Source organism: Saccoglossus kowalevskii, chromosome 8 (assembly GCF_978046115.1).
Source record: "Saccoglossus kowalevskii chromosome 8, keSacKowa6.1, whole genome shotgun sequence".
Lineage (NCBI taxonomy): Eukaryota > Metazoa > Hemichordata > Enteropneusta > Harrimaniidae > Saccoglossus > Saccoglossus kowalevskii.
The window spans coordinates 24,142,934-24,170,289 of NC_140648.1; the positions used below are offsets into that span (position 1 = coordinate 24,142,934).

The 27,356-nt window shown below is 36.6% G+C and overlaps 3 protein-coding genes, 1 long non-coding RNA gene and 2 other non-coding genes across 6 annotated transcripts; 2 read left to right on the plus strand and 4 right to left on the minus strand.

Moving 5' to 3' along the window:
• Positions 1–8,782: 8,782 nt before the first annotated feature.
• TRNAD-GUC (transfer RNA aspartic acid (anticodon GUC)) lies at positions 8,783–8,854 on the minus strand. The gene has a single exon. It is a non-coding gene; the product is annotated as a tRNA-Asp (tRNA).
• Positions 8,855–11,901: 3,047 nt separating this feature from the next.
• On the minus strand, positions 11,902–23,989 carry LOC102802481 (eukaryotic translation initiation factor 5A-1-like). Its single transcript, XM_085502968.1, has 5 exons — positions 23,942–23,989; positions 23,094–23,283; positions 16,107–16,211; positions 13,577–13,708; positions 11,902–13,335 (listed from the first exon to the last, which is right to left on the minus strand). Exons 2-5 carry the CDS (start codon positions 23,253–23,255, stop codon positions 13,267–13,269), a joined length of 468 nt encoding a protein of 155 aa, XP_085359094.1. The 5' UTR covers positions 23,256–23,283; positions 23,942–23,989; the 3' UTR covers positions 11,902–13,266.
• Positions 13,827–13,898, plus strand: TRNAD-GUC (transfer RNA aspartic acid (anticodon GUC)). The gene has a single exon. It is a non-coding gene; the product is annotated as a tRNA-Asp (tRNA).
• On the minus strand, positions 14,984–16,005 carry LOC146739462 (uncharacterized). The gene is made up of 2 exons (XR_014930186.1): positions 15,676–16,005; positions 14,984–15,186 (listed from the first exon to the last, which is right to left on the minus strand). It is a non-coding gene; the product is annotated as an uncharacterized LOC146739462 (long non-coding RNA).
• On the plus strand, positions 16,473–19,560 carry LOC146739463 (uncharacterized). Its single transcript, XM_085502391.1, has 3 exons — positions 16,473–16,993; positions 17,328–17,582; positions 17,835–19,560. Exons 1-3 carry the CDS (start codon positions 16,549–16,551, stop codon positions 18,776–18,778), a joined length of 1,644 nt encoding a protein of 547 aa, XP_085358517.1. The 5' UTR covers positions 16,473–16,548; the 3' UTR covers positions 18,779–19,560.
• Positions 19,550–22,426, minus strand: LOC144349550 (uncharacterized). The gene is made up of 3 exons (XM_085502390.1): positions 21,774–22,426; positions 21,115–21,388; positions 19,550–20,730 (listed from the first exon to the last, which is right to left on the minus strand). The coding sequence occupies exons 1-3, from the start codon at positions 22,316–22,318 to the stop codon at positions 19,915–19,917; spliced, it is 1,635 nt and encodes a 544-aa protein (XP_085358516.1). The 5' UTR covers positions 22,319–22,426; the 3' UTR covers positions 19,550–19,914.
• Positions 23,990–27,356: the final 3,367 nt, after the last annotated feature.

Below are 27,356 nucleotides of genomic sequence, written 5' to 3' on the forward strand. Positions count from 1 at the left end.
GGAGAGGATATAATTGCGAAGGATATTTCATTGGCAGAGAAGATATAATTGGGAAGGATATTTCATTGGCAGAGAGGATATAATTGGGAAGGATATTTCATTGGCAGAGAGGATATAATTGGGAAGGATATTTCATTGGCGGAGAGGGTATAATTGCGAAGGATATTTCATTGGCGGAGAGGGTATAATTGGGAAGGATATTTCATTGACGGAGAGGGTATACAACATGTAATTGCGAAGGATATTTCATTGGCGGAGAGGGTATACAACATGTAATTGCGAAGGATATTTCATTGGCGGAAAGGGTATAATTGGGAAGGATATTTCGTTGGCGGAGAGGATATAATTGGGAAGGATATTTCATTGGCGGAGAGGGTATAATTGGGAAGGATATTTCGTTGGCGGAGAGGATATAATTGGGAAGGATATTTCATTGACGGGACAGGGACATAATGGAAAGAGATACTCTGTATAGAGGGCACGATAGTGGGGAATGTATTTATTAATCAACATGTCTGTAAAGGAATTCATTGTACTATCTGGCAAAGTGAGTTCTATTTTGAAATATCGATTTTATCTTTTACAACCCGTCTAGTGGGTTAGGCATTTGCTGTACACGTTAACAGCTGCGGTGTGTCACGTGATACACTGATAAATCATCAGGTACACGAGAATAATATTATATTTTTGTGAAAAATATTCATGAACTTTGAACCAAACGACCCTTAGAACATTCAAAATTCAGGCGAGGTTAAAGGTGCATAAAACTCATCAACAAAATTGCAATTTCGTAATTTTTTTGTGGGTGGATGACCACGTGGTACCTCGGCAAATAGATTTGATTGCGTGCACCTTAATCATCCATGATATGTAAACAGCCACGTATATTGCAAAACGAATCGACGAAACGAAATCGGAGGCACGCTGGTCTATTTTTTTTTTTACATGAGCGCCCTCTTGACTCATATTGAACCGCGACGTGTATTTAAATAACCGGGTAGTCGTGACTTCAGTTAACCCTGGGCATTCTAATTTTTTCTACTACTCAGATATTCACTAGTGATAACGGTGATTGCAACGCAGTGCTAGGGTTCAACCAGTGTCAATCACTTTGCTGATATTGAATTGGAAAATCACAAAATATTATCTTGATGTTATATGTTTTGTTATGTGGTTTGAGGAAAACTATTTGGCGGATTCTTATTAATCTTTATCAATCGTATCCGCGATTCTGATCATTATATTGTTTTAATCCAGGCCATTTCCACCACGCGTATTAAACGGGATATGGAAACCTAAATATCCACAGTCAACTGAAAATCATTATTTCTTCAAATATGATGTGCACGACGTACAGTTTGTTTGGGTCGCATCAGTCACGCCCTCTAGGGGTGAAGCACCTTTGTGACGTAATGCGTGGCAGTCCATTCACAGCGTTCGTCACGGTGTTTTGATTTGTGGTCGTTCGCAATAAAATGTCGTTTTTCCCAAGAAATTTGCTGTAATATTGTAAATGATTTAATATTCTTAAACAAACTGCACAGACTCGTTTATTATTCTAAATGATATTGCTTGCACTCATTTCCGTTATGTTGACGTAACGGTAGCGCTTGGCCGCTAGAGAGCGCGACTTACTGGAAAAATATATTGTTACGGCATCACCTGTTCTTTGAGGCGTCGTTAGTTGAATTGAAAGTATGCCGTGTGTGAACACGGTATCACTTCCAGCTACGAATATTACACTCACTGATTTTGATTCGGTTAGCTGGCTGTGAGTAAGCCCCACTGAGTGGAAATCACCCAGGTTAGACAAATAGTATTCCGTCTGTGCGTTTCCGTTCATCGGGGTATCAACTAGAGATCACATCACGCCCCAAGAGGCGGAATCATTGTTCTTCTCCCTATTTCAGTATCATAGCAACGTAACATTCAGAAATTATGGCAGAAAAAAAATCGTCTCGATTTTACTATGCAATAGGTATTCTGTTGTGATTAGTGCTGCATGTAAAATGTATTAGCTTACGTAAGTATTATTGTCGGGTTATGGCATGCATGCCTACAGGCGCCATTAGACAAATCGGAATACGCTCACAATTACCTAGAACGTGTCCAGTAATATAGTAAATCACAAAATCAAAAACTAACATACAGTCACATCGGTTGTTTTAAAATGAGTCCAGCGTTATTTACCCTTTTCATTTATGACTTTCCTGAAATCTAAATCTGAAATGCTTACAAAGTTCTTACAAGCGTCGGGCATATCCCGAGGATCCTGGGAATATGTAAACTGTGTTATTTGGGCTTGATTGAGGGCGAATTTGATTTTTGCATTGTATACCCACGATATAACGATCTTAGAGAGAAATATCTGCCTGCCATAACACATATTTATTTGTTTTATGCCTAATAGAGGAATACTGATTAATATCACAACTCGCTTTGTTAGTTTCTATACGCTTTTAAGTTATGGTATCACTAACTGATCCGATGTTTAAGACTAATAAGTTATTCAAAATTTCCCTTACGGGTATGCTTGTTTTTCTTACTGTTGTGCCATAGATCGGAGACCGCGTACTGCATAAATAATATACTATATTACACTTTCAAAATCAGACTGGTAGCCTGGATTAGAGAAAAGTCTCAGGCTCGAGGACTGAGGGACTTGGGAGCAAATGACGGGCACATTAGAGATTATTGCTTTCTCTGTCTTCCCAATTGTTTAATAAAATACAGATAAGGATGGTGTCGCTGCCTCGCGGGAATTCGGGGTTACGTAAGAGCATCGCCGATGTTAGCCCTTGATTACTCAATTAGACAAATTTCTATGGTGATTTTGTACTAATGACGAGTGGTAATGTGGGACAGGTTTTTGCATGATAAAATTCACCTGATATTGTGCATTGTAATAAAGACACAACTTGAGTTACTAGCTATACAATCTGATTACTGATTTCTCCACATGCTGTCATGTGCTTTGTCATTTAATATCCTAGACAATGGTTGTAAATCTTCTTCAATGGGAGTTCATAGAAGATAATTCATTAAAACATTCAATCAGATTAAAATATGATGTATTATACAGCGTGTATTTTTTTTTAATTTTATTACTACTATATTTTTTGATTGATTTGTAATTTTATCAGTATTACTTATTACTTATATATATATATATATATATATATATATGAAAAATAAATAATTAAATACATATTTTTAAAAACACACAAAAAAATCAAAATAAAATCAAGCCCAAAATAAAATCAGAGTACATGTGAAACATGAATATTAATTTATTAATATAACGGACAAAATCTTACTAATAATAAATGACAGTGAACAGATAAAATTGAAATCTACTGATATAAAATTTATTTTATTTTAGCGGTACGTTACCATAATTTACAGTTTTATTTTTATTATAGAATATTATAACCTGCAAAACTATCTTTCGTATGCTTGCTTATTCAGTTTAAGTGTAGGTTATTTCGGTAATCATGATAGACTCGCACTTGATATGTAATTGTATTTCTTAAATATAAGAATATTTTGTTAAATACTCTCATTATACTAGTACTCCAATTTGAGAAGTATATTAAAAATAAATGCAGAAAAATAGATTGTATTACACCATGCTTTGTCTAATTTCGGGTTAGTTTGGACTAAGATTGGGGCAAATACTTTTGAAGTTATGGCGAAAAAACAAACAAATTGTAGGCATTATCGGTAAATCTAATCACATATATGAGGCCATACTTTTACCCAGGGTGCTGTTTACCGTAAAATGACTAATTTTCACTGGGTTTAAATTTCACTGATTTAGCATTTCAGGCATATTCATTGGGTTTTAAATTCACGGTTTTATCATTTAGATAATGTGTTATATGCTCAATTTTACATATTCACTGGGTTTTAATTTAGCGCATTTTTCAGTCAGCGAAATAAGCAAAATTAAAACTCAGTCAGAATAATTAACTCTTTTACAGTATTTGGTATTTTCATCTAAACTGTGCATGGTCTAATGATTAGTAGATTGAAGATGATTATACAATCATCTTCATATTCATATGAACTTTGACCCCTTCAAATAGGGTAGATCTGCTACTGATTTTACGTGATTTTCAATCTTATTTTGGAAAACACCTGACAGAGACAAGAGTAGAACGATTTCAATCAATAGAATCAGCCTGGTCAGTCAGTCAGTCAGTCAGTCAGTCAGTCAGTCAGTCAGTCAGAACAAAATGTATCGTTCCGACATCATGGAGGGATATATAACGTGACGGGGACATGAGTTAAATAAAATACGAAGTTTCATTTTTATTTTTTTTTTAAAAAAAAGTGGAATGCAAACGCAGAGAATTGAACCCAGGTGTACGGCGTGACAGTCGGAGATACTTACAACTACGGTACCGAGGACTTGTTTTTTATTCAACCACTCCTTACTTTTGTGCCTAGTAACTGAATTTAAATTAATTATATTTTTGAATTTAACGTGATATTATGTTTACCTATCGACAATTAACTCCGTCCCGGAATGGGGGCAGCCATATACCTCCGGTGACAGATATGTTGAAAAGTACACGTTAAAAAGCGTGTGTTTTATATGTGTGCATATTTTAGCGTGACAGTGAATACGCGGAAATTCATAACATTTTATCAGGCAACAATAAATTCGAAAAAAATTGCCTAGAAACATCTTTGGCATAAATAACTATACAAACTGAGTAATGTTCGCCAAGTCGGCATTTCCATGTTCCACTTTAATCTACGCCCGTTAAATAAATTGTAACTGCCCGGCTGTAAATTGAACATAGGTCTTCGCGCGACAAGCGGAGATACTCACCACTATACTATCGAGGACCAGTTAAAACGTAATAATTGAATATATTTAACCAATAGTTCTTTTTGTACCTCGTTACAGCCTAGCAACTGTGAAAGCAGACAATGAAATAGTGTTATAATTAATTCTATTTTTTTTTAAATACAACGTATTGTTACGCTAATCGGAATCGTCAAATATTCGAAATATGAATTTAAATTTATCTTTTCGTGGTCATGTGGTGGTCAGCGTATACTAACACGCTCGCGCTAGATTTGTTAAAACCCAATAACTTATAAGATGGTTTACCACACATGTGTTTTTGATATGACCGCATATTTGGGCGCAAGCAGCAGTGTTTAATTTCAAAAACGGTATTAAATCGGCATTAGCCATCAGTTTTTAGCCTATTTAATAATTGTGTTGTTGCTACAGTAGAAAAATAATTTACGAAAATAGACAATTCATGAACAGATTTTATATGAAATACACTGTGTTTGCATGTCAAGGCCTCGGAAATATACAAAATAATAATAATACTATTATTATATACAAATAAAATGAACGTAAACAAGTAAACAGATGGTTCCATTACAATTACAAATTCATTGTATCCTCGCGTTTCTGCCTTTTCAACACACGAACATTTGTAGTACACATGGTAGATATCGCCAGATATAGATATTAACATTTATTTTGGTGGTCAAAGTATTGGCATGGCGGGTACTATACCCGTAAATCCTGGCAGACAGAGCTCGTGGAAAGAAAGAAGCGCTATTAAGCATATTTCACACAACTTGAACCAAGCAACAATTCCTTCGTGACGTCACACTTCATTAAAAGTGTGAACAACGGTGCCATGCCACTGCTTGAATAAATTTAGATCGAAAATTGAGTAGGAGGTATTTTTCCGACTGCAACACATTTTTTATAATTTGTGTACATATAAAGTTTTAATTTGTTACTGGGATTACACCACTATTGTTATGAGACATGAATTGCTTTTAAAAACGCTGTTCTTGTGCAAGCCTTATATACGCAAAACCCCTATCAGAAGACGCCCAGTTTTATCTTCCCGGATCATACACTAAACTTGACGAAGTAGTCTATGCTACGGAATTGGAATTCTAAAAGTTGTAGTCAAAAATTAATACAACGTTTCAGCGTTGACACAATCACACTCACTCATTCACTGTTTTCATTAACCACTAGGAAGACACAACTTTCCTCTGCCCTCGGTGTGTCCTAGCTATAAGCAATCAATGCCGTAAGAGGGTCCGGTTTTCAACGAGCAAATCCGATGCTTGAAGCCCTCTTTGCATGGACGTTGACGTTACATGCACTCGGTAAGGATGTGAAGCACACACTGTGAAAACGATAAGAGCGACTGTGTGCAGTTCAAAACAGTAATTATATTATGTAAGCACAGGTAGTATTTTAATCGAAGATGCATTTCCCGTACATCATACATACTAGTAGTCACGAGTGATTGCCTGTCTGCGTGCGGGGAGGTGGCGTGGGGAGTTTCGTAGAAGTTCTTAATTCAACATATTATGAAATGGGGATTCTAATCCTACATTTTAGCTAAAATTATTAAATTCTGCCATGGTAGATACAAGTTTTACATTTTGATAAAAACATTAAAATAAAATAAGTATATCTTCATAGAAAATAGTCAAATTTCTACATCAGAGAGCAAAAAGAGGACTATCAGTTCTACAAAATGCTGTGAGAAACCACCCTTTCCAGGTACGCGTGACTTTCTCCGGCGATTATTACGGTGACCACGACAGGATGTGAATAATTTGTCCTTTAACCGCGTATTTGTATCGCCTACCGTCAATTTTATTAGATTCCGGGTCACATTTCTAATCATGAGAAAGAAAGTTTCAACCCTTGTGTTATGTTCAATAATAGACTTCATTCGCGATGTGTAACCAAGGATTACATCGAGAGTTGTAAATACATTACTCCGTTTATACGACGGCATTTTATCGGAGCCCAACTGCTTGAACTAGCTCGAGCCATCAAAACACCCACTCCGATCATTCATCGTGGTTGAGCTCTGATAGGACTGGGCTCCGACATGGCCCTGACCGTCTAAACTTACCGGGCCAAAATCACGCCCTTCACCACATTCTTCGAATTATATTCCATTCAAATCTCGGCATCTCAGTAGTCGATATCGTTTGTAATTTATATGCGGAAATCGTAGATGAGAGAATTGCATCTCCCTCGGTCGCGAAAATAAGTGTTGTTCGTCGGCGGCAATTACCTCAAATCGTTTGCTGCATTCTTACTTGACCTTTCCGAGCTTACTTGTTTGTCAAGAAACCTTGTGAAAATATATCACCGAACCGGGATGATCATCGATAGGATGACATCATATCTTGGAGGTGTTGCCGTCTAGATTCAAAATATATTCTCAAATATTGAAAATATATTGGTTCTCACGTGATTGGGGGAGCTGTTCGGCTCTAAACGAACCGGGTTGAACTCGGCTCCAGTTCGACCCTAGCCGTATAATAGTACAAAAGATAGTTTCCTGTTAATTTGTGGGAGAAGCAAAGGGTTTGCTCCAATAAAATACTGTCATGTAAATTTAGTATATAACTTAAACATCAAAAAAACTGTTGATAACAAGCAAGGGACTTCGTGACAAGAGTTGGGTGGGCAAATATTTTTTATCGAAATTTCACGACACCAAACGACTTTCTCTAGGCAGTTCTTACTATGATATATCGTTTTTTTTGTCTTGAACAGGGGGTCGTCGTTGTTGTACTTCAAGTTATTCCAACTCCCTGTGGTCTCAAGACGAGTTTACGTCACTATTCTTCGCTCTTTATTTTCCTCAAAAGTCCGCATTTCATTCGAACAAAACGAAAGTTTATATTTGAAAATCGGTAGAAAGGGAGTGTTTTTGATTTTGCAAAACGCTAATAAGTCCTACCAATACAAGTACTGAGTCAGTGATTCACGTATTTCTGGGGATTTTCGCTAAATACTACTAGTAAACAGTCGCCAAAAATTGTGTTCAAAACCTTATCGCGGACTACGGACTCGGAGTTCATTCATTTCAATAAAAGGAAAACAGAGAGACCCTGTAATGTTTTACCGAAGGTGTTTATACCATTGGCTCAAATTCGCTCTGTCAGAGTCACAGTAACTATGGAAGACACGTGGTGTATGGAATGTACTAGTAGAATTTGAAGAGCGCATTGGATTGTGGGATAATCAACGTTTATCAACACAAATGTCGAACATGCGCAGCGCGACGACTACCGCGTTTTAAAGTTGGGTAAAATTTGTGGTGGCGCTGTGATGTTAGACATCGACCAATCACATAAGACCTACAAACTAGCGATGGGTGATGTCCCAGTGGACGATTACTCTATTACACATATATAAAACATCGCTTGGCTGCTACGGGGTAGCGGCACGTGGTCGTGGCGTACTCAAAGTGGAACTGACAACTCTAACTCGGGGTCGAGTGTTATCGGGTCGCCGGCTTGGCTTCATGTGGTTCCCAGATATATATATATATATACATTTATTTAGTTAATTTTTCGTGTGATTCTTTTTTATTTTGTCTGCGGCTTTTCAAAATTCTTCATTTCCCAACGTGACCCCTTGTCTGTAATGGGTAACCCATTAAAAGATGTTGGTGGTCGTCGCATAATAACGCTGGCATACTCATGGTACGAGTATTATTGTCGTAGGAACACGCGAGTAAAACGTGAACTTGGGCTTCTGTTGTGTGGAATAGCGCCTCGTCAGTCTGAGGTGAGTTTATGTGCGTGGGGCGAAGCATGGAGTTAAATTGAAGAAGCTATCCACTTACTGTATCGCATAGTGGCGCGACGCTAGGAAAAAATAAAAAAAAAATAACAGAAAACGATCTAAAATTGCCGTCATAATGTTTTAATTACCGGGGAAAAAATGTGCAGGTCGACCAAAAAAATAAGCCTCCCCGACGGGGAATTGAACCCCGGTCTTCCGCGTGACAGGCGGAGATACTCACCACTATACTATCGAGGAATGAGCTGAACCCTATACCGTTCAAATGTCCTATACAAACTGTGTGGTGATAAATAGTCACGTATTGTTCACGAATTTCAATTTACACAGTGGAATCTAATATTAGTATACACACGAGAATATACAAGTTGAAATGTCACGTGTCTGAGCTAATTTCAATATGGCTGCTGTTGCCCGGATCATTTTTAATTGATACGGTGTTCAATAAACTTGTAACAAAGGCTCCCAGCTGCTCAATGCCCCAGAGGGGTACTCTGGGTGAAAGGGTCGGTGGAACAGCTGGCCTTAATCCACTTCTAACGTGTCACCACGGCGTGTAGTACCCCTTTGAGAACAAATTGGACCTTGACCCGCCCGCTGTATATAATGAATGGACCCTCATTTCTTCTTTGTTGGGGCTGGGCAAGATAAACACACTTTAATAACATAATGCAGATAGACAAGAGACTGTCAGAGGAAAACGGCGCATGGACCAGCAGACGATAATAAAAGTAGCCACCTGACAGAGCTTCTGACGCTACCACGGGGTTGGTTCATGAATTGTACATGTAACGTGCACTGTGGGGCACAACGTAAACATAAGTCTTAGGCTTACCCAAATTTTAGATTTGCTTAAAGGGCGGTAGTCGTCGCGCCACGCATGTGCGTGATATATGGGTCTCATAAACAAAGATCATACATCCTATTACATGTATTTGGATTGTGGGAAAATCAATGTTTATCAACACAAATGTCGCACATGCGCAGCACGACGATCACTGCCCTTTAATTTTTTAACCCGGCCTCAATAAGTCAAGTTTGGGAAGAGATGCCAGGACAGGCCCTAATTTTAATCCTCAAGTTAGTCCAGCCTAACCACAGTTAGGTCCGTCTAACCACGGTATGAACAAGCGACAGATTACACAATAGCCACTAATGTTGACTAAATATCTAAATCAGATTCGTGAATTTTGTTGGGCATTCTCAAAATCTGTTCAAAATAATGATTTATCGCAGCGACGATGGTTGTGAGTGTGAGAGAATCGTAACCAATTTTACTGCCGAGAGAATAAAATCGATCGTTATATAGACGGAAGACGAATTCAACACGAAAAGATCGCAGACCGGTTAGGAGATACTGCACAGAAATAGAGTCTGAGAGAACAGCACCACAGTGGGCGTATTTTAAAGTGTTAGTTTACAACAACATTATATTGTAGTGGTCGAAAGAGAAAGTCTTGCGATCATCACTAGTATTTTAAGTCCTAAACAATATTTGTCTTGTTCTAGTGTCAAGTCTCGCCACTGTCACAGGGTTTCCGTTCAACCAGGGAGCTCCTGGTTCAACAATTCAAAACAAACAGATTGAACAGTTCGTTTGCGCCCAGTCTCTCCATCCACGGCCCAAATTAGTTTGGAGAACTCAATTCCGATGATGCAAACTAGTTATATATTCCAATCAAACATCAGCAAAGGCAAACGTTATACAAAACATAGTACTGCTCGTTTGTTTAATGTTTTAAACACCTATTTGAGTAGCATTCTAAGAAAAAAATATTTGTTTCCCTTCTTGCTACCTTAATGAATGAAACGTTAGATAGTGTCAGTTTTACACGAAAGTTAATTTGTGAGTACATGTTTTAATAGGGACATGCATAATGTTTCCCAGTTTTTTTCTTCTTCAGAGTACTTTTATTTTTTGGTAGATAGATCTTTATCTTTATTAGTAATGTTATTATAATTGGATTGGTTTTCACAGTCATAAGCATAAGGTTTTTGATTTCATCTCGTCGGCGGTTTTTCTGTATATTCGGGTTGTTAATTGACCGGAAATGGCTGATCTATTTATCACACTCAGGAACTGTGGGCAATAGTTTTTGGTTTGGTGTATTGCCTGATAGATTTCCCAGGTAAACCTGGATAGCAGTCAATCAGATCGCATAGATTGTGTGGCGGGAGAAAACTTGTCCTTGAATGTCTTATTCTCAATGCATTCAAGTAATTAAGGTAGGTGAAACAATGCATGTTTTTCTCTTTCTTAAACAAAAGCATAACCTCTTCAATAATATTCATGACTGATAAACATGGCGGCAAGAGTAACAGAGTAATGGTTATTGACCTCTGTTCTAGATCGTGGATTGAAATCAGCCATTTATAATTTATCTCCAATTCTAAATCTTGCCGCCAACTACTTGATTACATAGGAATATGACTCGTTGTTTCCAGATACACGGAGAGCTCAGGACACTAATTGCGATCAGAACAACATGTACTATCGGCACAAGAAATTTATTTCCGTTCATATTTATAAATATTTAAAATTTTCACAAGTCAAACCGAAACGAGATACTTCTGTTGGACAACTTGAATTGAACATTTGGAACGTTTTCAAATGTGTTCGCTGTGCTCGTTCGGATCATCTAGATTCAACTGGCGTTGAACTTGAAGGGAAGGAGCTAGTACTGTTTGATATTTCGGTAGTACAGTGAAAATCAGAAAGGCGGAATCAAAACAGATATTAGAATTCAAATTGATCAATGAAATGAATCAGTTCAACATCATACGATCAGCAAGTGCAAATGAAAGCTGATGAGTCGTATTTACAAATTTGTATGAATATATTGATATACTAAGGTACACAGTTTTCTGCATTTTACTGTACATTTGTATTTGCATAATCATGTAACACAATTGCGCCACAAATGGGCGGGCTTAGGGAGTGGGTCTGTTGCAAAATCGTAAAATAAATAATAAGCCCTGGCCCACCGTCATGTTTTCGTCTCGGAATTCGCTGAAAGATTTGAAGGCATGTGTTAAAAACCTTTTTTTTCAATAATCAACTGAAGGGCCTTGCAGACTTCTCGCAGGATCATGGACCTACAAACCATCGTACAATACATACTTGTATATCCCGGATGTGTCGTCACACTCTTACACTCTCATTCTTATGGGGATAATAAATGGGGCTCGGGGAGAGCGTCACGATCATAATTTTTGAATGTAATATTTGACATGTGTATGTAAATCATATCTGTGAAAAATGTCGAAGGCAATCACGTGACAGCATATTATTTTTTTGTATGCGGGTATTTATTCTTATAATCTACAACAATTGAAATGCCGTTACCGATTATATGTATTTGATGTAGCCGACAGAAACGGTCAATAGTCGAGATGATAGCGATCAAATTAGTGTCAAACCATCGCACGCAATGCTTTGTATCGCTTTATCTAGGTGTAACTTGAATGCAGCAACTGTAGTAGTGTCAATCTATTTGTCACACGTTCACGCAATAACATGTCGATATTATGAGTATTCTCTTGATAACCTTATTATCATACTCTCAGCACAGAAATGGCATTCTTTTTATCTTTAGAAATATTTATAAATTTCATAATTCAAACTAAAACGAATGAATTCGGAAATATGTCGTTGCGCACTGTCTTCCGAGTCGTTGAATTGATGGCTTGATTCAACTGCCATTGAAATTTATAAATATTTATAAAACTGAAGGAATGCCTTCGTTGCGCCAAGAGTAGATCTTTTCTTTTTTATTTGTATTCATAATTTGATGAGAGATAACAGCCCAGAATATGTAAGATTCCTACTGGCACGGTGTCAGGCGCGAATCTTTCTCCGTCATCGTAATGCGTTGCGTGTTCAATTGCGGAGTCCCTGTTGAGTCTAATGTAAACGAATGACGACACACATTTTCCAAATAAGGAAGAAAGTCCGTAACACTTTCGAACATGTCTGTAGGTTTTTCCCCGTAGCCTAGATACCAGACTCGTTCTTCTTCATACACATTCGCATTTAGAGAATGGATATTGGGAAATTGAACGAGTCTGGTAGTCCAGGCTCAGACTAATATTAGTCTGATAGTGGTCTAGGTAACCGTTTACGCTGCTAGATTTATAAGAATAGAATTTCTGCTTTTACAAGTTTACATCTACCACGGAAGGTACTACCTTCCATGCATCTACATACTATGGTACTATAACGCTTATGAGATTACGATGATAAAAAATCATTCATAATGATTACCCATAATTCTCGCGATTTGGATTGACAGTGTTTTAGTTTCATGGTGACAATTACGCCGGGTTATGAACGCAGATAACACACCATTACAGGAGTAATTGTAGAATCATTATTCTTGTTATAGTGGAAACATAGGAATGCGAAGTGTTCATTTTAGGTAGTTTTATTGGCCAAACACAAACAATAGGGTTATTATAGTCGATTATATAAAGGTTAAACGTCTGTTGTCAGATGTCTGATGGAAAGAGAGGGGGAATCCAAACCAGCACGAGTACGGCATGCAAACCATTCACACGTATGTATTGTTAATGTATTTTAAATGCTTGTCCGTCAAAGCACAAAGAATTATGGGTAATTTGAAATCTTCTCTAGTGTCGTCGCGTGTAAAGTATTATTTGTATGGATTAATATCCTTGACTGCAACCACCATTACGTCATCCATCGCCATCAGTAAAGTCACCTGAAATAAAAAAAATTAAGTAAAAATTTTAAAAATAGGAATAACAAACAGTTATTAGTATATGACGACACAGTGGGTACATGGGTGGTTTACAGGGGTCACTGTTTTCGATTTCGGTATGGCGGACGTTCCTGGCTGTTACACCAGTCTGTTAACACGTAAAAACGTCTGCATGTGGGCGGGTGTTGATAAAACTACACAATAACAAAAATGAAATTAAAGATGAGTTTGTGTTTTTTACCAAAAAATCTTCTTCATTATCGTACTTCTCTTGGATACGTTGTTTGAGGGCGTCGTCTGAAGGGAGCGACACATGGTGGAGCTCACCGCGGTCGTTCATCAAAGTCAACTCGTCACTGTAAACACCAATGACCTAGAAAATATATTTCAATTAATACGCTTATCTCGATTAGAAAAAAAATATGTCACAGTTCCCTTTGATTAGAACGTTGACATTAAGTAGCATATTCTAAGTTAGCGATTCTGTCAATTCCTCGATAGTATAGTGGTGAGTATCTCCGCCTGTCACGCGGAAGACCGGGGTTCAATTCCCCGTCGGGGAGGCTATATTTTTCTTTCGTAAACTAAATTCCACTGTAATGAAATACAAATAATATATATTACTGAGTTAATCAAATACTATTTCTTTATTTTGAATTGCAGTATATACTGCATAAAATATACTGAATAGAAACAAAATGTGATTATTTTCACTAATTATTTGACTAAGCTGCCGAAATAGTCCCCAGGCTTTTATGTCTGTTATACAGATCGACCATGGAACCGTAAATAACACGAAGTATCCAACGTTAACTCCACACACCTTATTGACTGATAACCACAATACAGAGCATTTTTTGTATCATGAAATCGACATGCTTTACGGCAGGGTATAGGAGAAGTCAACACAAGTCGGTTTTAGTTAAAAGTTAGTTCACTAAATGAAAACAGTTTACTGTAATATACTTTATTTTAGCTGGAATTAATTTTCGCTGAAAAGACTTTTTGGGTGTTTTGTATGGAATTTATTTTCACTGATTTTTGACGTGTCGATTGTAAAATATAAGAAAAAAGCTATATTCGGTGGATTTTATTTTCACTGAATCATTCCTTCAGCAAAAATAGCGAAAATTAGTTGCAAGCGAAAATAAAGTATTTTACAGTATATATGCGATGTATGTCGGATATGTTACGAGTTGTCAGAGCAGACTCTGTTATTGATGGCGGCAGCGGAGTTGAACATAGTATCCGTTTTCCGCGACTTGGGTAAAAAAAACGGGATGAAATTTTTGTCCCAAACACAACCATTTGTTTTATTCTGGCACCCCTCCCTGCAATCTGATTAAAATCTGATGTAGTGTACGGGCTTTAATTATTTTGGCTATAAACTTTTTTAATTTTTTTTTTTTTACTTTTGTTATTAATGCCCTTTTATTTTATTATTTTACTTTGATTTTGATTTTTTTTAATTCCGCCCTACCTACATCTGATCCGACGCCTATGTAAGTCCCGTTCAAATCTCGCGTAAGTAACAGCCAATCACAGTCCCCCTTTTATACAGGCTGTCGGTTGCTTACTTTTCAGTGTATACGGGCAATTTTTCTGTACATTTATATTTTGCCCACTTGAATAAACCATTAATAGAAAATTGCTAGTATATTTTTATTTGCAAAAGAAATTCCACAGCATTTTACAATTTTTGTCATTTCATTGAATATTTTTTTCACTTCCAACAAATGTGTACACTTCCAGATACATCTTCGCCAGCCAAGGTTCGTTCATTCAGTCATCGCTTCAATTTTACATCACTGAGCACACAGTCCCTCTAGGGACTGTGCTGAGCATAATTATCTAGAATGGAAGCAAAAAAATAAGTAAATCGTAATGATTAGAACACTGTAAACAGCTATAGTAAACAATGCAAACTGATTTTAAATTGTATAGCGGTCACCGGCCCACGGCATCGACGCAGAAAATTGGAGCAAAACAATATTTCCTGATCAATTGCGATGTGTTCCAAATAAAAAATATTTTATTCCAGTCCAAATCAGCTCATTTACTTTAATAAAGTGTTATTGTATAATGTACAAAATGTTGATACAATTTGATGAATATTTACGGCTTCAATATCGTAGACGATTTTGGCCCGATCGTCAACAAAACATCACCCGTCTCCAGGGCAGGCGACTGGAAAAAGACATTGGTGTTCGGTCGAACCGGTGGAAACAAAATCGTCACTCCCAGAATAACTATGCAAAATAACGATCTAAAGTCGAACCATTCGAGCCACAATATTAACATAAAAATGACTTTCGTTGCATTTGACAATGATAAACTTACCGAAAAGCCGTGTTTTTCTCGGTCGGTATAATCCGCCATTTTATTTGAGTGTGTTTGCCATCAGACTCTGCCCGGTGACGCCATCATGTGCGCTATAGAAGGAGGTCTGTGATTCGTTGACTAAAATCGTCGATAGTGGGTCTCGTTGAAATCTCGTTACATAGGCATCGGTTCAGATGTAGGTAGGGCGGAATTAAAAAAAATCACAAAATCAAAATCAAAGTAAAATAATAAAATAAAAGGGCATTAATAACAAAAGTAATAAAAAATAAAATTAAAATAAGTTTATAGCCAAAATAATTAAAGCCCGTACACTACATCAGATTTTAATCAGATTGCCCTCCCTGCGACTCTCGCGAAGTCCATTCATTCTACTGCCATCTACACACTAGCTGATAAGAGAATATGTCAAACGTAACCAGATGTCTTACCTGGAAGTCCTTCTTCTTCACATTGGGCACATCTATGTTATGAGTAGATGGACTCAATCCTTCATATTTACGCTTAGTAAATAAATCCAATCCAACCAATCGAATCTAAAAACAAAACCATCACACTAACTTTAGATATCCCAAGAACGTCGCATGATAACCTGGGAATTAAGCTGAAAATACACCGTGTCCAATAACCAGGAAGCCATTTTCAAACCACCTTGCATATTATTATGCAATATATCAGTCATGGTTCCGGTCACGTGATATAATTGCGCAATTCTCGCGTTTCACAATACACTGCGCCACCTACCGGGCTGTAGAGAGAGGCATATGATACGCAAAGCATCATGGGAAATTGTCGACATCTTTATTCTGAAGTTTTACCGCGCGTATTTGATTTCGTCAATTTGTTTTTCATATAATAATTCAGTTTATTGCCATGGTCTTCCTTTGCGAATCCTCGGAATGCTATTCACATACATCGAAGCTTCGAAACCTTGACAAATATCCTTGGATGAAGGGTATTAGGTGGGTAAAATGGCCGCAAGAAAAAACCGCAATTGCAAGGTGGAAACATTTGATTAGACGTGGCGGAAAAAGTAAAGATGAAAACATAGTGGACATTCTGAATATTTCTAGACGGTCGAGACTTTGTTCCCGACATTTTGATGAAGATGAGATCGATATGTGGGGAAATGCGTCCGGTGACCCCAAATACTTTGCATGGAACAACTGGGGGAAACCTGTAAATCAAAGGCCGTTGAATAAACATCAAGCTGCTAGGCAACCACGGCCATCAATTTTACAGGTGTGTGAGAACGTCCCAAATGAATTGGTACCGACTGTTGGCAAAGAGTTGGAGGTTGCAATAAAGCAGAAACCTGGTATTGGACGTAAGTTGTATTTTTTTGTTGACTTTAAACGTACATGTCGTTCGATGCCCGTAAATCAAATTAGTTGATGTATAGTTAGTTTGGCTAATGTCGAGTATGTGTATATGATATGATACGTGGTCCCCAAACACTGAATCCCAGAGCGTTTTCGTTATATTCTAAAGGATTGCGTTTTTTACGATCAACTAATTTCACACAGAAATATGGTAGCTGCTTGTGATCAGGCAGTATTCGTATTTATAATTGTGCATCCAAACGTTTGTGACTGTACATTTGAAGTGAACAATTTACTGAATATCAAACTGTCTTCATTATTTTTATATAGGTTTGCAGCTTAATGTTTGTCCATTTGTTGAGACACCACAACCACTGGATCATGATTACCTCCATACTGCATCTCCTATTTTGGTTAACATAAGTACACAAACCACAATGACCATGGATGACATAAATGTTCTAGAAAGTACAGCTAAACCACCATCTTCAAAAAAACCAGGACAAGGTGTAGTCAACTGTGCAACTGAGACTGATGAGAGAGTAAATTTCTATACAGGATTGCACTCAAAGTCTATTCTTCAGGGTGAGACATTCACAATATCAAATTCATTCATATTAAAACATTTTGTAAACATTTTTTTTTCAAAATTGTTATTGTTGTAATTTTGTATATGTGTTATTGCTTGTGTTGCTATACTACTGGTTTATTATTTTTGTACAGTTTTAATATATAGTTTCTGTGGTGACAATACATAGTTTAAGGTAATGTTTTCAGTACTGCATTGTTTATTTTGTTCATATGCTATATTTTTATTTGTTTTTATTTTTGTTGTAGGTGTTTATGACTCAATTAGTGGGGGTGTTGATCAACTAAAGTACTGGAGAGGTGCAGAGAGTACTGCTCATCATCATAACAGTGGGCGACAAAGACCAGGAAGGCAACATCAGTTGCCGCATTATTACCAATTTCTTATGTGCTTAATTAGACTACGTCTAAATTTACCACTTCTCCTCCTAGCGGATTTGTTCGATGTAAGCTGCTCAACTGTATCAAGAATAACAATCACATGGATCTCCTACATGTACCAGACTTTAGTGCCAGCATTACTTGTCTGGCCATCACAAGCAAATATTCAAGGATGGATGCCACTGGACTTTAAAAAGTCGTTCCCCAATACCCGTGTTGTAATTGACTGTTCTGAATTTTTTATTGATCGGCCAAAGAACAAAGATGAACAATATAAAACTTACTCACAATATAAAAGTCACAATACATACAAAGTTTTGTTTGGGGTTTCACCTTTTGGTGCATTCACATTTGTAAGTGACCTGTGGTCAGGAAATGTTTCTGACAAGTATCTTACAGAACAAAGTGGACTGATAGAAAAGCTGGATGATGGAGATGCTGTGATGGCTGATAGAGGCTTCCATATAGAAGATTTACTTTTAAAAAAAAATGCTGCTCTCATTGCTCCTCCATTCACCAGAAAATGGCTTAATGGGAAGGGTAAAAGACTTAATGTTAATGAAATTAGACGAACAAGAAAAATAGCACGCCTAAGGATTCATGTCGAAAGAGCAATCCAACGTGTTAAATGTTGGAGGATCTTGAAACACCAAATTCCATCTTCTTTACAGGATTGTGCATCAATGATTGTTAAACTTGTTGCATCATTCTGCAATCTCAAAGGACCCTTATTTTATTCTAAAAACGAACAAGCATTGAAAATGTCTAAAGTTGTACCCAAAAAGGCAGTTAAGCGTAAATACAGTTGCTGATGCTTGAATGCAAATGTATATCTTTACAACACGTATGCAAATGTACCATTACAGAAAAAAAAAGTCTTCTTCACTTGTACTAAATATGTATTTCAGTAATGATTTTCTAGTCCAGTTTTTATTATTATCTGGATTTCTGATTAGTTTTTTGTTCTTTCATATTGTTTGACTGAATTCAGACTTATCAATTTTTTTTTCTGCCATGGTCCAATCTGATTAAAATTGCATGTTTTTCCTGTGTGGGAGTCATTGTATTGTCACACATATTGATCCTAGATTGTGATTGGTTAGCAATCACGTAATTCAGATGATGTGAATATGTTCACACGATTTATGACCATGGATGATGCACCGTTAACAAATTAGTTGTTACTGTTACCATACTTTTAAATGCCAATTTTTAGATTAAATTATCATACTAAATAGGTAAACGACACTAGTTTTTATAGTTGGTAAATGTGTACATAATTTTAGCAGCAGGCAAGCTAAATGTTGAAATAAGTTTTTTTTTTTTATAATTTGAATGCCAAACTTACAACGTAGGATTTCATACCATTGGCTGTACGTGTTGTATCATTCTGGAGTATGTGACCAGCCAGTCAAGGTAGCAGGTACATGGGTAGCACACCAAGAGATACATACTAAATCCTATAAAATATATTTTTTTTAAAAGAAACGTACAGATTTTCATTGTGATTTTTTTGTAACAATTTATTCATGTCAGTAAACATACATTATTCATCTGTCATCTTACTTGCATTGAATAAAAACATAAAAATAAATATTGAGTGTTAAGTGTTTTTTAATGTATGGTATTGTTCATACCAAAGTATAGTGTAAGTGTGTGAAAATAAAGGTAATCATACAAGTTGGAGTAGGTTTACAACATGTATCAACTAAAAGTTTGACTAACAATATGGATAGGTAGGTAGATCCACACACAAAATAGTTTTGTACTGTTTGCTCCTCCCACATGAAATCTTGATAATAATTTACAAACCTTTTGATCAAAAAGCAGTATCTGATACTATCTGTATAATTCATAATTATGGTGAAATGTACAGAAAATTTTGCAAAATGTGTAAAAATTTGCACTGAATTTTAAGCGGGAATAATATATGGCGGTCAAAGTGTTTTCATAGCAATGGCAGTACAGCAGTATTAAAAACAAGTTCTGCTTTACTCTGTAACAGTTCCCATCTGTCCACATCAAAGTATACAGGTATTTTTTGTATTCCTTTACGTGTGTACACAACTAAATCACAAGATGCTATACCTGTCACACCTAACTGGAATTGTATCTGGCTGTACCATGGGGAAGTCTGCTTTAAATGCAAAGTTTCATCAACTAGTTCTAAATGATATTTGGGATCGATGCAAGGTATTTTCTCAACAGCAATATTTTTGTGCTTAAAAGAACATTTAATTTCAATTAGTTTTGGTTCATGGCATGAACAATTAACAGTGCCATCAGGTGATGCTCCCATAAATGGTTTATTTTTCATTACTATTAGTCCACACTCATTAACTTCAAATTTTTTGTGTTTCTTAACCTCACTAATTGAGTATAATTGCCTTGCAACCGGCTCATTTTCTTTACCAAAAGTTACAGCACTGTTTTCAATAGGTTTTGCAGTTCCCAAAATCTTACTGACTAATGTTTCACACTTGTGAACATCTCTCACTGATCTCACCAAGTCAGCAATGCTTGCTGTTATACGTCCCTTTCTGGCTTCATACCATGCAGGATCACATTGAAGAAGGTTTTTTAGAATTTCTACATGCTGCTCTGTTGTATTTTGGGTTAAGTAATCTAAAAACATCATGTTACTTCCTGAAGATCTGTAAGTTGTATAAATCTCTTGCATCGTCGGCACATTAGTCACAGGCAATAGTTGTGGATCTTTCACTAACTTCAGAAATAATGCACCAGGATGAGATTCTTCACATACCTGGAAAAAATGTAGTCATATTTACTATCCATATTTGAGTGAATAAGGGGGAGGGGACTTGTTTTCTTTTCCCTTTTGTTTTATTGCCTAAAATAAAGTGGTGGGTAAAGAGTTGTCTAACAATATGACAGAAAAGGAAATTGTACTTATCTATATACAAACAAAGTTTCTTATGTTATGATGGGGCACTGGTAAATATATATTTTTGGCAATCTGTTTTCAGAGTATACAGCGGAGCTATATCAGCCGACAGGCTGTTAGTTTATAAAATATGTTGCCACCATGTTGGGAAGAAAGTAAAATTTACAATATGTACATCCAATTTCCTCAAGTGCCCCTCCCCATTTTTAAAATGGTTACCCCTTAAGAAAATCAGCACCTCACCCTTTTTAAATGCTCTTGAATCCTGAGAATGTCTGTATTGTTCACTGTTCTCAGTGGTCTGTAGTTCTTAGGTTGGGGACCAGGTTTCCTTGGTGTTGTTTTATCTCTGCGATAATCTAGGTCTTCCACCTTAACTGGTATGGATGTTTTGCGGGGCTTAGTCCACACACAAGTCTCATCGGTACTTACTGCAGTTCCCCTGTCAGTCTGCCTGTCTACGTATTCAGCTACTGCAAATAGTAGAGCAGCTGTGTGCTTGCAAGAACCATCATCACTAATAGAAAAATAAATATAAAACATTTTAATGGAGGAACCAATAAAAAAATATTTTACCATATAACCATAATTTATTTTAGTTTGTATAGTTAAAAACTGGGGACTAGAGAAAATGGATGGCATGCACTATACTTGTTCTAAGATGTGGGAAGGAGTGATTAAAACTTTAAAGCATTCTTTAATACTAAAATATACTGTTATTTACAACTTTATATTTACATGCTAATTTTTGTAAACAATGTAGATCTTTTCAAATTAATTATGTTTGCCTCAGTACATTAATATTAACAAAACACTACATGTAGCTTCTTAAAGATATGAATGTTTGAACTACATAGTACATGTAAGATAATTATAACAATTACTGGTTTGGTAACACTTACGCTGCAACACAGCCACAACCGGCGGACATAACTTCAGCATCTGATGAAAGAAGTAGCCATGTTGCGTACCGCTGAGCAGTTTGGCGTTGTTCCGGTTTCACCTCAGCTTTGACATAGACGTGATCTATGTGCCCAGACACCTTTCCTAAAAGAACGTCCTCTACATGGTTATCCTTAAACATAAGATACCCATCGTCATGTTTATATTTTGTCAGTCGTTCCGGTGTCCACTCGCAGTTTCTTATTAAATACGCAAACACGTCACCAAGCGCAACTTTCGGGAGACAATGAAGTGTTCGTGTCCACACCACTTGTTTACCATTCAGGTCAACAGCAACAGTCCCGTCAGCATTTAACACCCGCCGGCGTTTCCTCTCTGATTCATCATGATCACAGTCTTCAATAACATCGTATATACCGCTTGCTTTTTGTGCCAATTCAACCAACTCATTTTTCTTCTTCCCAGCACATGGTATACGACGATCAGTTAAATATTTTTTTAAATCGGGGACTCGCAGACGACTAAAGTCACAGAAGACCGCCATGCAAATAAGCCTCTCAACGTTCAACGTTCTCCGCTGGTGGCGCCATTATTGCGATGTCGACACCGGAAGTGAGAAATGCGTCTTTCCAGGTTATCCGCCGAGGGCGCACTTTATTGTGAAACGCGAGAATTACTGGCATGACACATTCAAGTACTAGTATTATCTGTGTAATTAATTTATATAATGAGTATTACTATTATCTCTGAGTGGTGGCGACAACAAGGGAGAAAATATTATCTCTGAGTTGAACGAAGGAGATAATATTATCCCCAATTTGTTCCCAAGAAAAGAAAAGATAATATTATCCCTTAGAGGCCCCGACATCAAAGCATAATATTCTTCAAGTTTCCAAAGAACGAAGGAGATAATATTATCCTTGAGTGGTCGCAGTAACAGAGATAGTAATACGAGCTATGTAGTGATTTTAAAAATGTTGGCAATTTTGGTCAAATTGTGCTGTTTTGATTATTATTGATTTTTTCTGCTTATAAAGTGAAATATTCATGGTCATAATAATTTCATGTTGCTAGAAAACACTGTAACTTTTTTAAAACCCATGTCACCAAGCAAATTGACGAGATTTGAGAACTTACCATGCATTAAAAACATAACACGCACGTTTTTAAATTTTTTTTAGATGACTGTCTTGGTGGGTCTAATTTCGTTTTTGATACTTAACGACCTAAACCCATGATAATAATGAGCGTACGGGGAAAGGAACATACATTTCATTCGAGCTTAAAATACTACAATACTCTTTCAAAGGGTACGTTACCTTGGCGTGGCCATGTTTACCAGGCTTAGCCGTAGATATATCCACGATCTTACACGGCCTACTATTCAAGATTACATGTCCACCTTTACGCAGTGAGGAACATCGAGCTGGGTAAGTATGGGAGGCACTGGCATCTGCTCCAGTAAACTCATCATGACTCATAAAATAAAACACGAAACGTTCCAAGAAACTGTAAACGTAAAAAGAAATGTATTTTTAAATACATATTAAGTACCAACAGTAATATTTATTGTTTTCGGTCAGATATTTAATAATCGGCTGGGCCGTACTGTTACACAAAACTGATTCATCCAATCACAGTGCAATAACCTACGGTATTTTCCGCTTCGTGCGAGATCTCGCGAGACTGTTGAATTGGCCTAGCAACCGGTTGCAGAAATTTATTTGTATAAGTGTAACGCATTTCCAACTGGAGAACACCGTTACCGTGGCGAGAATAATTCCCAAAGTATTGCTACGCCAAGTAATATACATGAACATATAAATAATGTGCGTATGTGGCATACGTGACATAAAGAGTAAGTCGCTTTGTCATAATACAACTTCAACGATAATTATTAGTGCATATTTTATAATATCGCTAGGGTAGTATTTTACAAGCAACCGATATCAGTGGTTATTTGTTATTATTAAATTTTAAGATTACAGATGTAATTGCCAATTGTATTGTTATTATTAAATTGAAACGAAACATAGTAATTTAGTTTTCACGATGTACTTTTCCAATGAGTAAACTACAACGCACTTGCATATTGCGACAATCTTGCACGTTTTTTTATACATACATACATACTGGAAAGTATAATAAAATCAAACTTCAAACTCACCAATTGTGTGCCCGTTATTTTCTATAACGAACACCAATGACGCAGTCTGGCTTTATTCCGTCTTACATCACTTATATACAAGATGTATTGCGCTCTGTGGTGCAACTAACCACGTGACTCATTATTCAGATTTGAAGTTGGCTTGCATCCAAGATACGAGTACTGCACATGATTACGGTTACTAAAAAAGATTATTATTGAATAAAAAAAAAACTGTGGTCGTCAAACAAACCATAAACACGAACCTGGCATTCGGTTGGGCACAGATCTAGAAGCAGTACCTACACACGAATTGGTGACGTCATAAAATACATGACCTTCAATCGGTCATTATTATTATTATTATTATTATTATTATTATTTATTTACCGGTTTATTCGGTGTTATTTGCTTACTTTACTTCCTATGTCGACAGCAACTATGAGTTTAAAAATTATTTCTCAGTACTTATTCACTGTTAAAATGCTGTACCGTTACTTTCACCATCCTACTACAGCCAGATCTGAAGGCCTTTGCCGCATTCTGGTCATGCTGTGTGGCGCGTATCGCGTGGACGGGTTTCACGTTCTCTGCACGTAATAAGCTCGGTTATTAAGCATCCTTTTTTGGGGATGCCCGGTGGCCGAGGGGAAGACGTGTAGTGGCGTGAAGCTAGGCGATTAGGTGCCGTACGCGAGCGCCGGTTCGAGTCACGCACGCAGTACGTATTTACTATAATTAGACATAGTCTTTACCTTGCCGTTTATTCGGTGTTATTTGCTTACTTTACTTCCTATGTCGACAGCAACTATGAGTTTAAAAATTATGACCTTCAATCGGGGTCGTTTCCTCGGTATATACGAATTGGTATATACAAATTACAATAAAGATACTTAAGACATTACACATAAGGTAAAACAAATCAAGTGACAATATAATGATAATAACGGTAATAAATCCTAGCTTAACAGTTCAACAGAACGATCATATAGTCAGTCGGGTGACGCCGAGGGTCACGCACTGTGTTGCAAAATGGCCGTGGTTGAAACTGGGTCATGGCGTGACGGGTGAGGAAGACATTAAACACTCTGAAAATCACAATAAAACGGGGAAGTGGTTGCATATTACGGCGTAGCCAACATGGGAAATAAAAAAACGCCCAATACAAACGACATGGGTTCGAATCACACTAGATACACTCACCAGAACCGAAGCAATCAGAAACCAGCAATCGTTTTGGCTTTTCCGTTCAACTCATCGGAACACTGGAGTAGTTAGAAAAATGAACACCACTTAAAGACCAACGTCGTGGCGTGGTACACAAGCGTGCCATCAAAATAAAACAAAATTAGCTTGAAAAGACTGTGGGTTCGAGTCCCGCTCAGAGCTACCGTAAAAACGTAAATCAAATAAACTGAAATCTCTCAGACCGTAAACAAGTAAACAAAGAACGTCGCAAAAAATTAATAAACCTCACAAAACTGAATGAATAAATAATAAAATAACTAACGTCTTAAACTGGACGACGCGCAATTTGTTCAACAGTTTCCAGATTGTGACAAGAGATAAACAAGACCCAAGTCAAGGTAAGTTTTGTTAAAGTGTCGATGGCGTTCCCTATATTACGAAAACAATTCAGGCAACAGACGAATATCTTCTGTGGTGTTGTTGAATTTATACTGTGTCTGCGGAATTGTTGATTGAGGGTTCGAAGCCAGCAGTTAACATTTTGTTAGAAAGTTTCACAATTAAATCAAATATCCAATGATACCAGTATATTTATTTCATTATTTTAACAATTTGCAATGGTGGAAGTTGGTCAAACACGAGTTCTTACACCTAAATAAGTATCAAATATTTGTCGACACATTTATTCTCTCAACCTTGTAGAGGTGGAAATTAATTAAACAACAGGTATTTACTCACAAATATAATGGTCAATATTTGTCCATACATTCATTCTGTCAATTTAAGAACTTGTAATTGTTGGAATTAATCAAATGAGAGTTGTCTACACCAAAATAAGTTTCAAATACTTGTCTGCACATTTATTCTCTCAATTTAACAACTTGTAATGGTGTAAAATAATTAAACGAGAGCTGTCTACACCAAAATAAGTCTAAAATATTTGTCCGCACATTTATTCTCTCAATTTAACAACTTGTAATGGTGGGAATTAATCAAACGAGAGCTGTCTACACCAAAATAAGTCTAAAATATTTGTCCGCACATTTATTCTCTCAATTTAACAACTTGTAATTGTGGGAATTAATCAAACGAGAGCTGTCTACACCAAAATAAGTCTAAAATATTTGTCCGCACATTTATTCTCTCAATTTAACAACTTGTAATGGTGTAAAATAATTAAACGAGAGCTGTCTACACCAAAATAAGTCTAAAATATTTGTCCGCACATTTATTCTCTCAATTTAACAACTTGTAATGGTGGGAATTAATCAAACGAGAGCTGTCTACACCAAAATAAGTCTAAAATATTTGTCCGCACATTTATTCTCTCAATTTAACAACTTGTAATTGTGGGAATTAATCAAACGAGAGCTGTCTACACCAAAATAAGTCTAAAATATTTGTCCGCACACTTATTCTCTCAATTTAACAACTTGTAATGGTGTAAAATAATTAAACGAGAGCTGTCTACACCAAAATAAGTCTAAAATATTTGTCCATACATTTATTCTCTCAATTTAACAACTTGTATTGGTGTAAAATAATTAAACGAGAGCTGTCTACACCAAAATAAGTCTAAAATATTTGTCCGCACATTTATTCTTTCAATTTAACAACCTGTAATTGTGGAAATTAACCAAACGTGAGTTGTTTACATCAAACTAAGTATTAAATATTTGTTGAGACATTTATTCTCTCAATTTAACAACTTGTAATGGTGTAAAATAATTAAACGAGAGTTGTCTACACCAAAATTAATCTCAAATATTTGTCCACACATTTATTCTTTCAATTTAACAACCTGTAATTGTGGGAATTAACCAAACGTGAGTTGTTTACATCAAACTAAGTATTAAATATTTGTTGAGACATTTATTCTCTCAATTTAACAACTTGTAATCTTGTAAAATAATTAAACGAGAGTTGTCTACACCAAAATTAATCTCAAATATTTGTCCACACATTTATTGTCACAATTTAACCACTTGTTAATAGTGGAAATTACTTAAACGCGACTTGTTTAATCAGTTGACATCAATGCAACTTACCCGCAGACAGTGCACAACAGAGTATCATTATTGAGCAAATATAAACAGGAACGTGTCTTGGCATTAGGGTTAGGGTCGGGTCAGGTATGGGCAACAGAATTATTAACAGGAACGTGTCTTGGCATTATTGTTAGGGTCGGGTCAGGTATGGGCAACGCAAATGGCAGACACCCAATTGGCAAGATGTACACTAACGGGTT

Coding starts and splice junctions, on each gene's coding strand:
- LOC146739463 (XM_085502391.1), top strand. CDS start 16,549: ATGGTCTTCCTTTGCGAATCCTCGGAATGCTATTCACATACATCGAAG. Junction 16,994..17,327: donor TGCAATAAAGCAGAAACCTG/GTATTGGACGTA, acceptor ATTTTTATATAG/GTTTGCAGCTTAATGTTTGT. Junction 17,583..17,834: donor CTCAAAGTCTATTCTTCAGG/GTGAGACATTCA, acceptor TTTTTGTTGTAG/GTGTTTATGACTCAATTAGT.
- LOC102802481 (XM_085502968.1), bottom strand. CDS start 23,255: ATGAGTCATGATGAGTTTACTGGAGCAGATGCCAGTGCCTCCCATACT. Junction 16,212..23,093: donor GTAAACATGGCCACGCCAAG/GTAACGTACCCT, acceptor TTTTGTTTTTAG/ATTCGATTGGTTGGATTGGA. Junction 13,709..16,106: donor TGAAGAAGAAGGACTTCCAG/GTAAGACATCTG, acceptor TATATTTTCTAG/GTCATTGGTGTTTACAGTGA.
- LOC144349550 (XM_085502390.1), bottom strand. CDS start 22,318: ATGGCGGTCTTCTGTGACTTTAGTCGTCTGCGAGTCCCCGATTTAAAA. Junction 21,389..21,773: donor GGTTGTGGCTGTGTTGCAGC/GTAAGTGTTACC, acceptor TTTTTCTATTAG/TGATGATGGTTCTTGCAAGC. Junction 20,731..21,114: donor TTCAAGAGCATTTAAAAAGG/GTGAGGTGCTGA, acceptor CATTTTTTCCAG/GTATGTGAAGAATCTCATCC.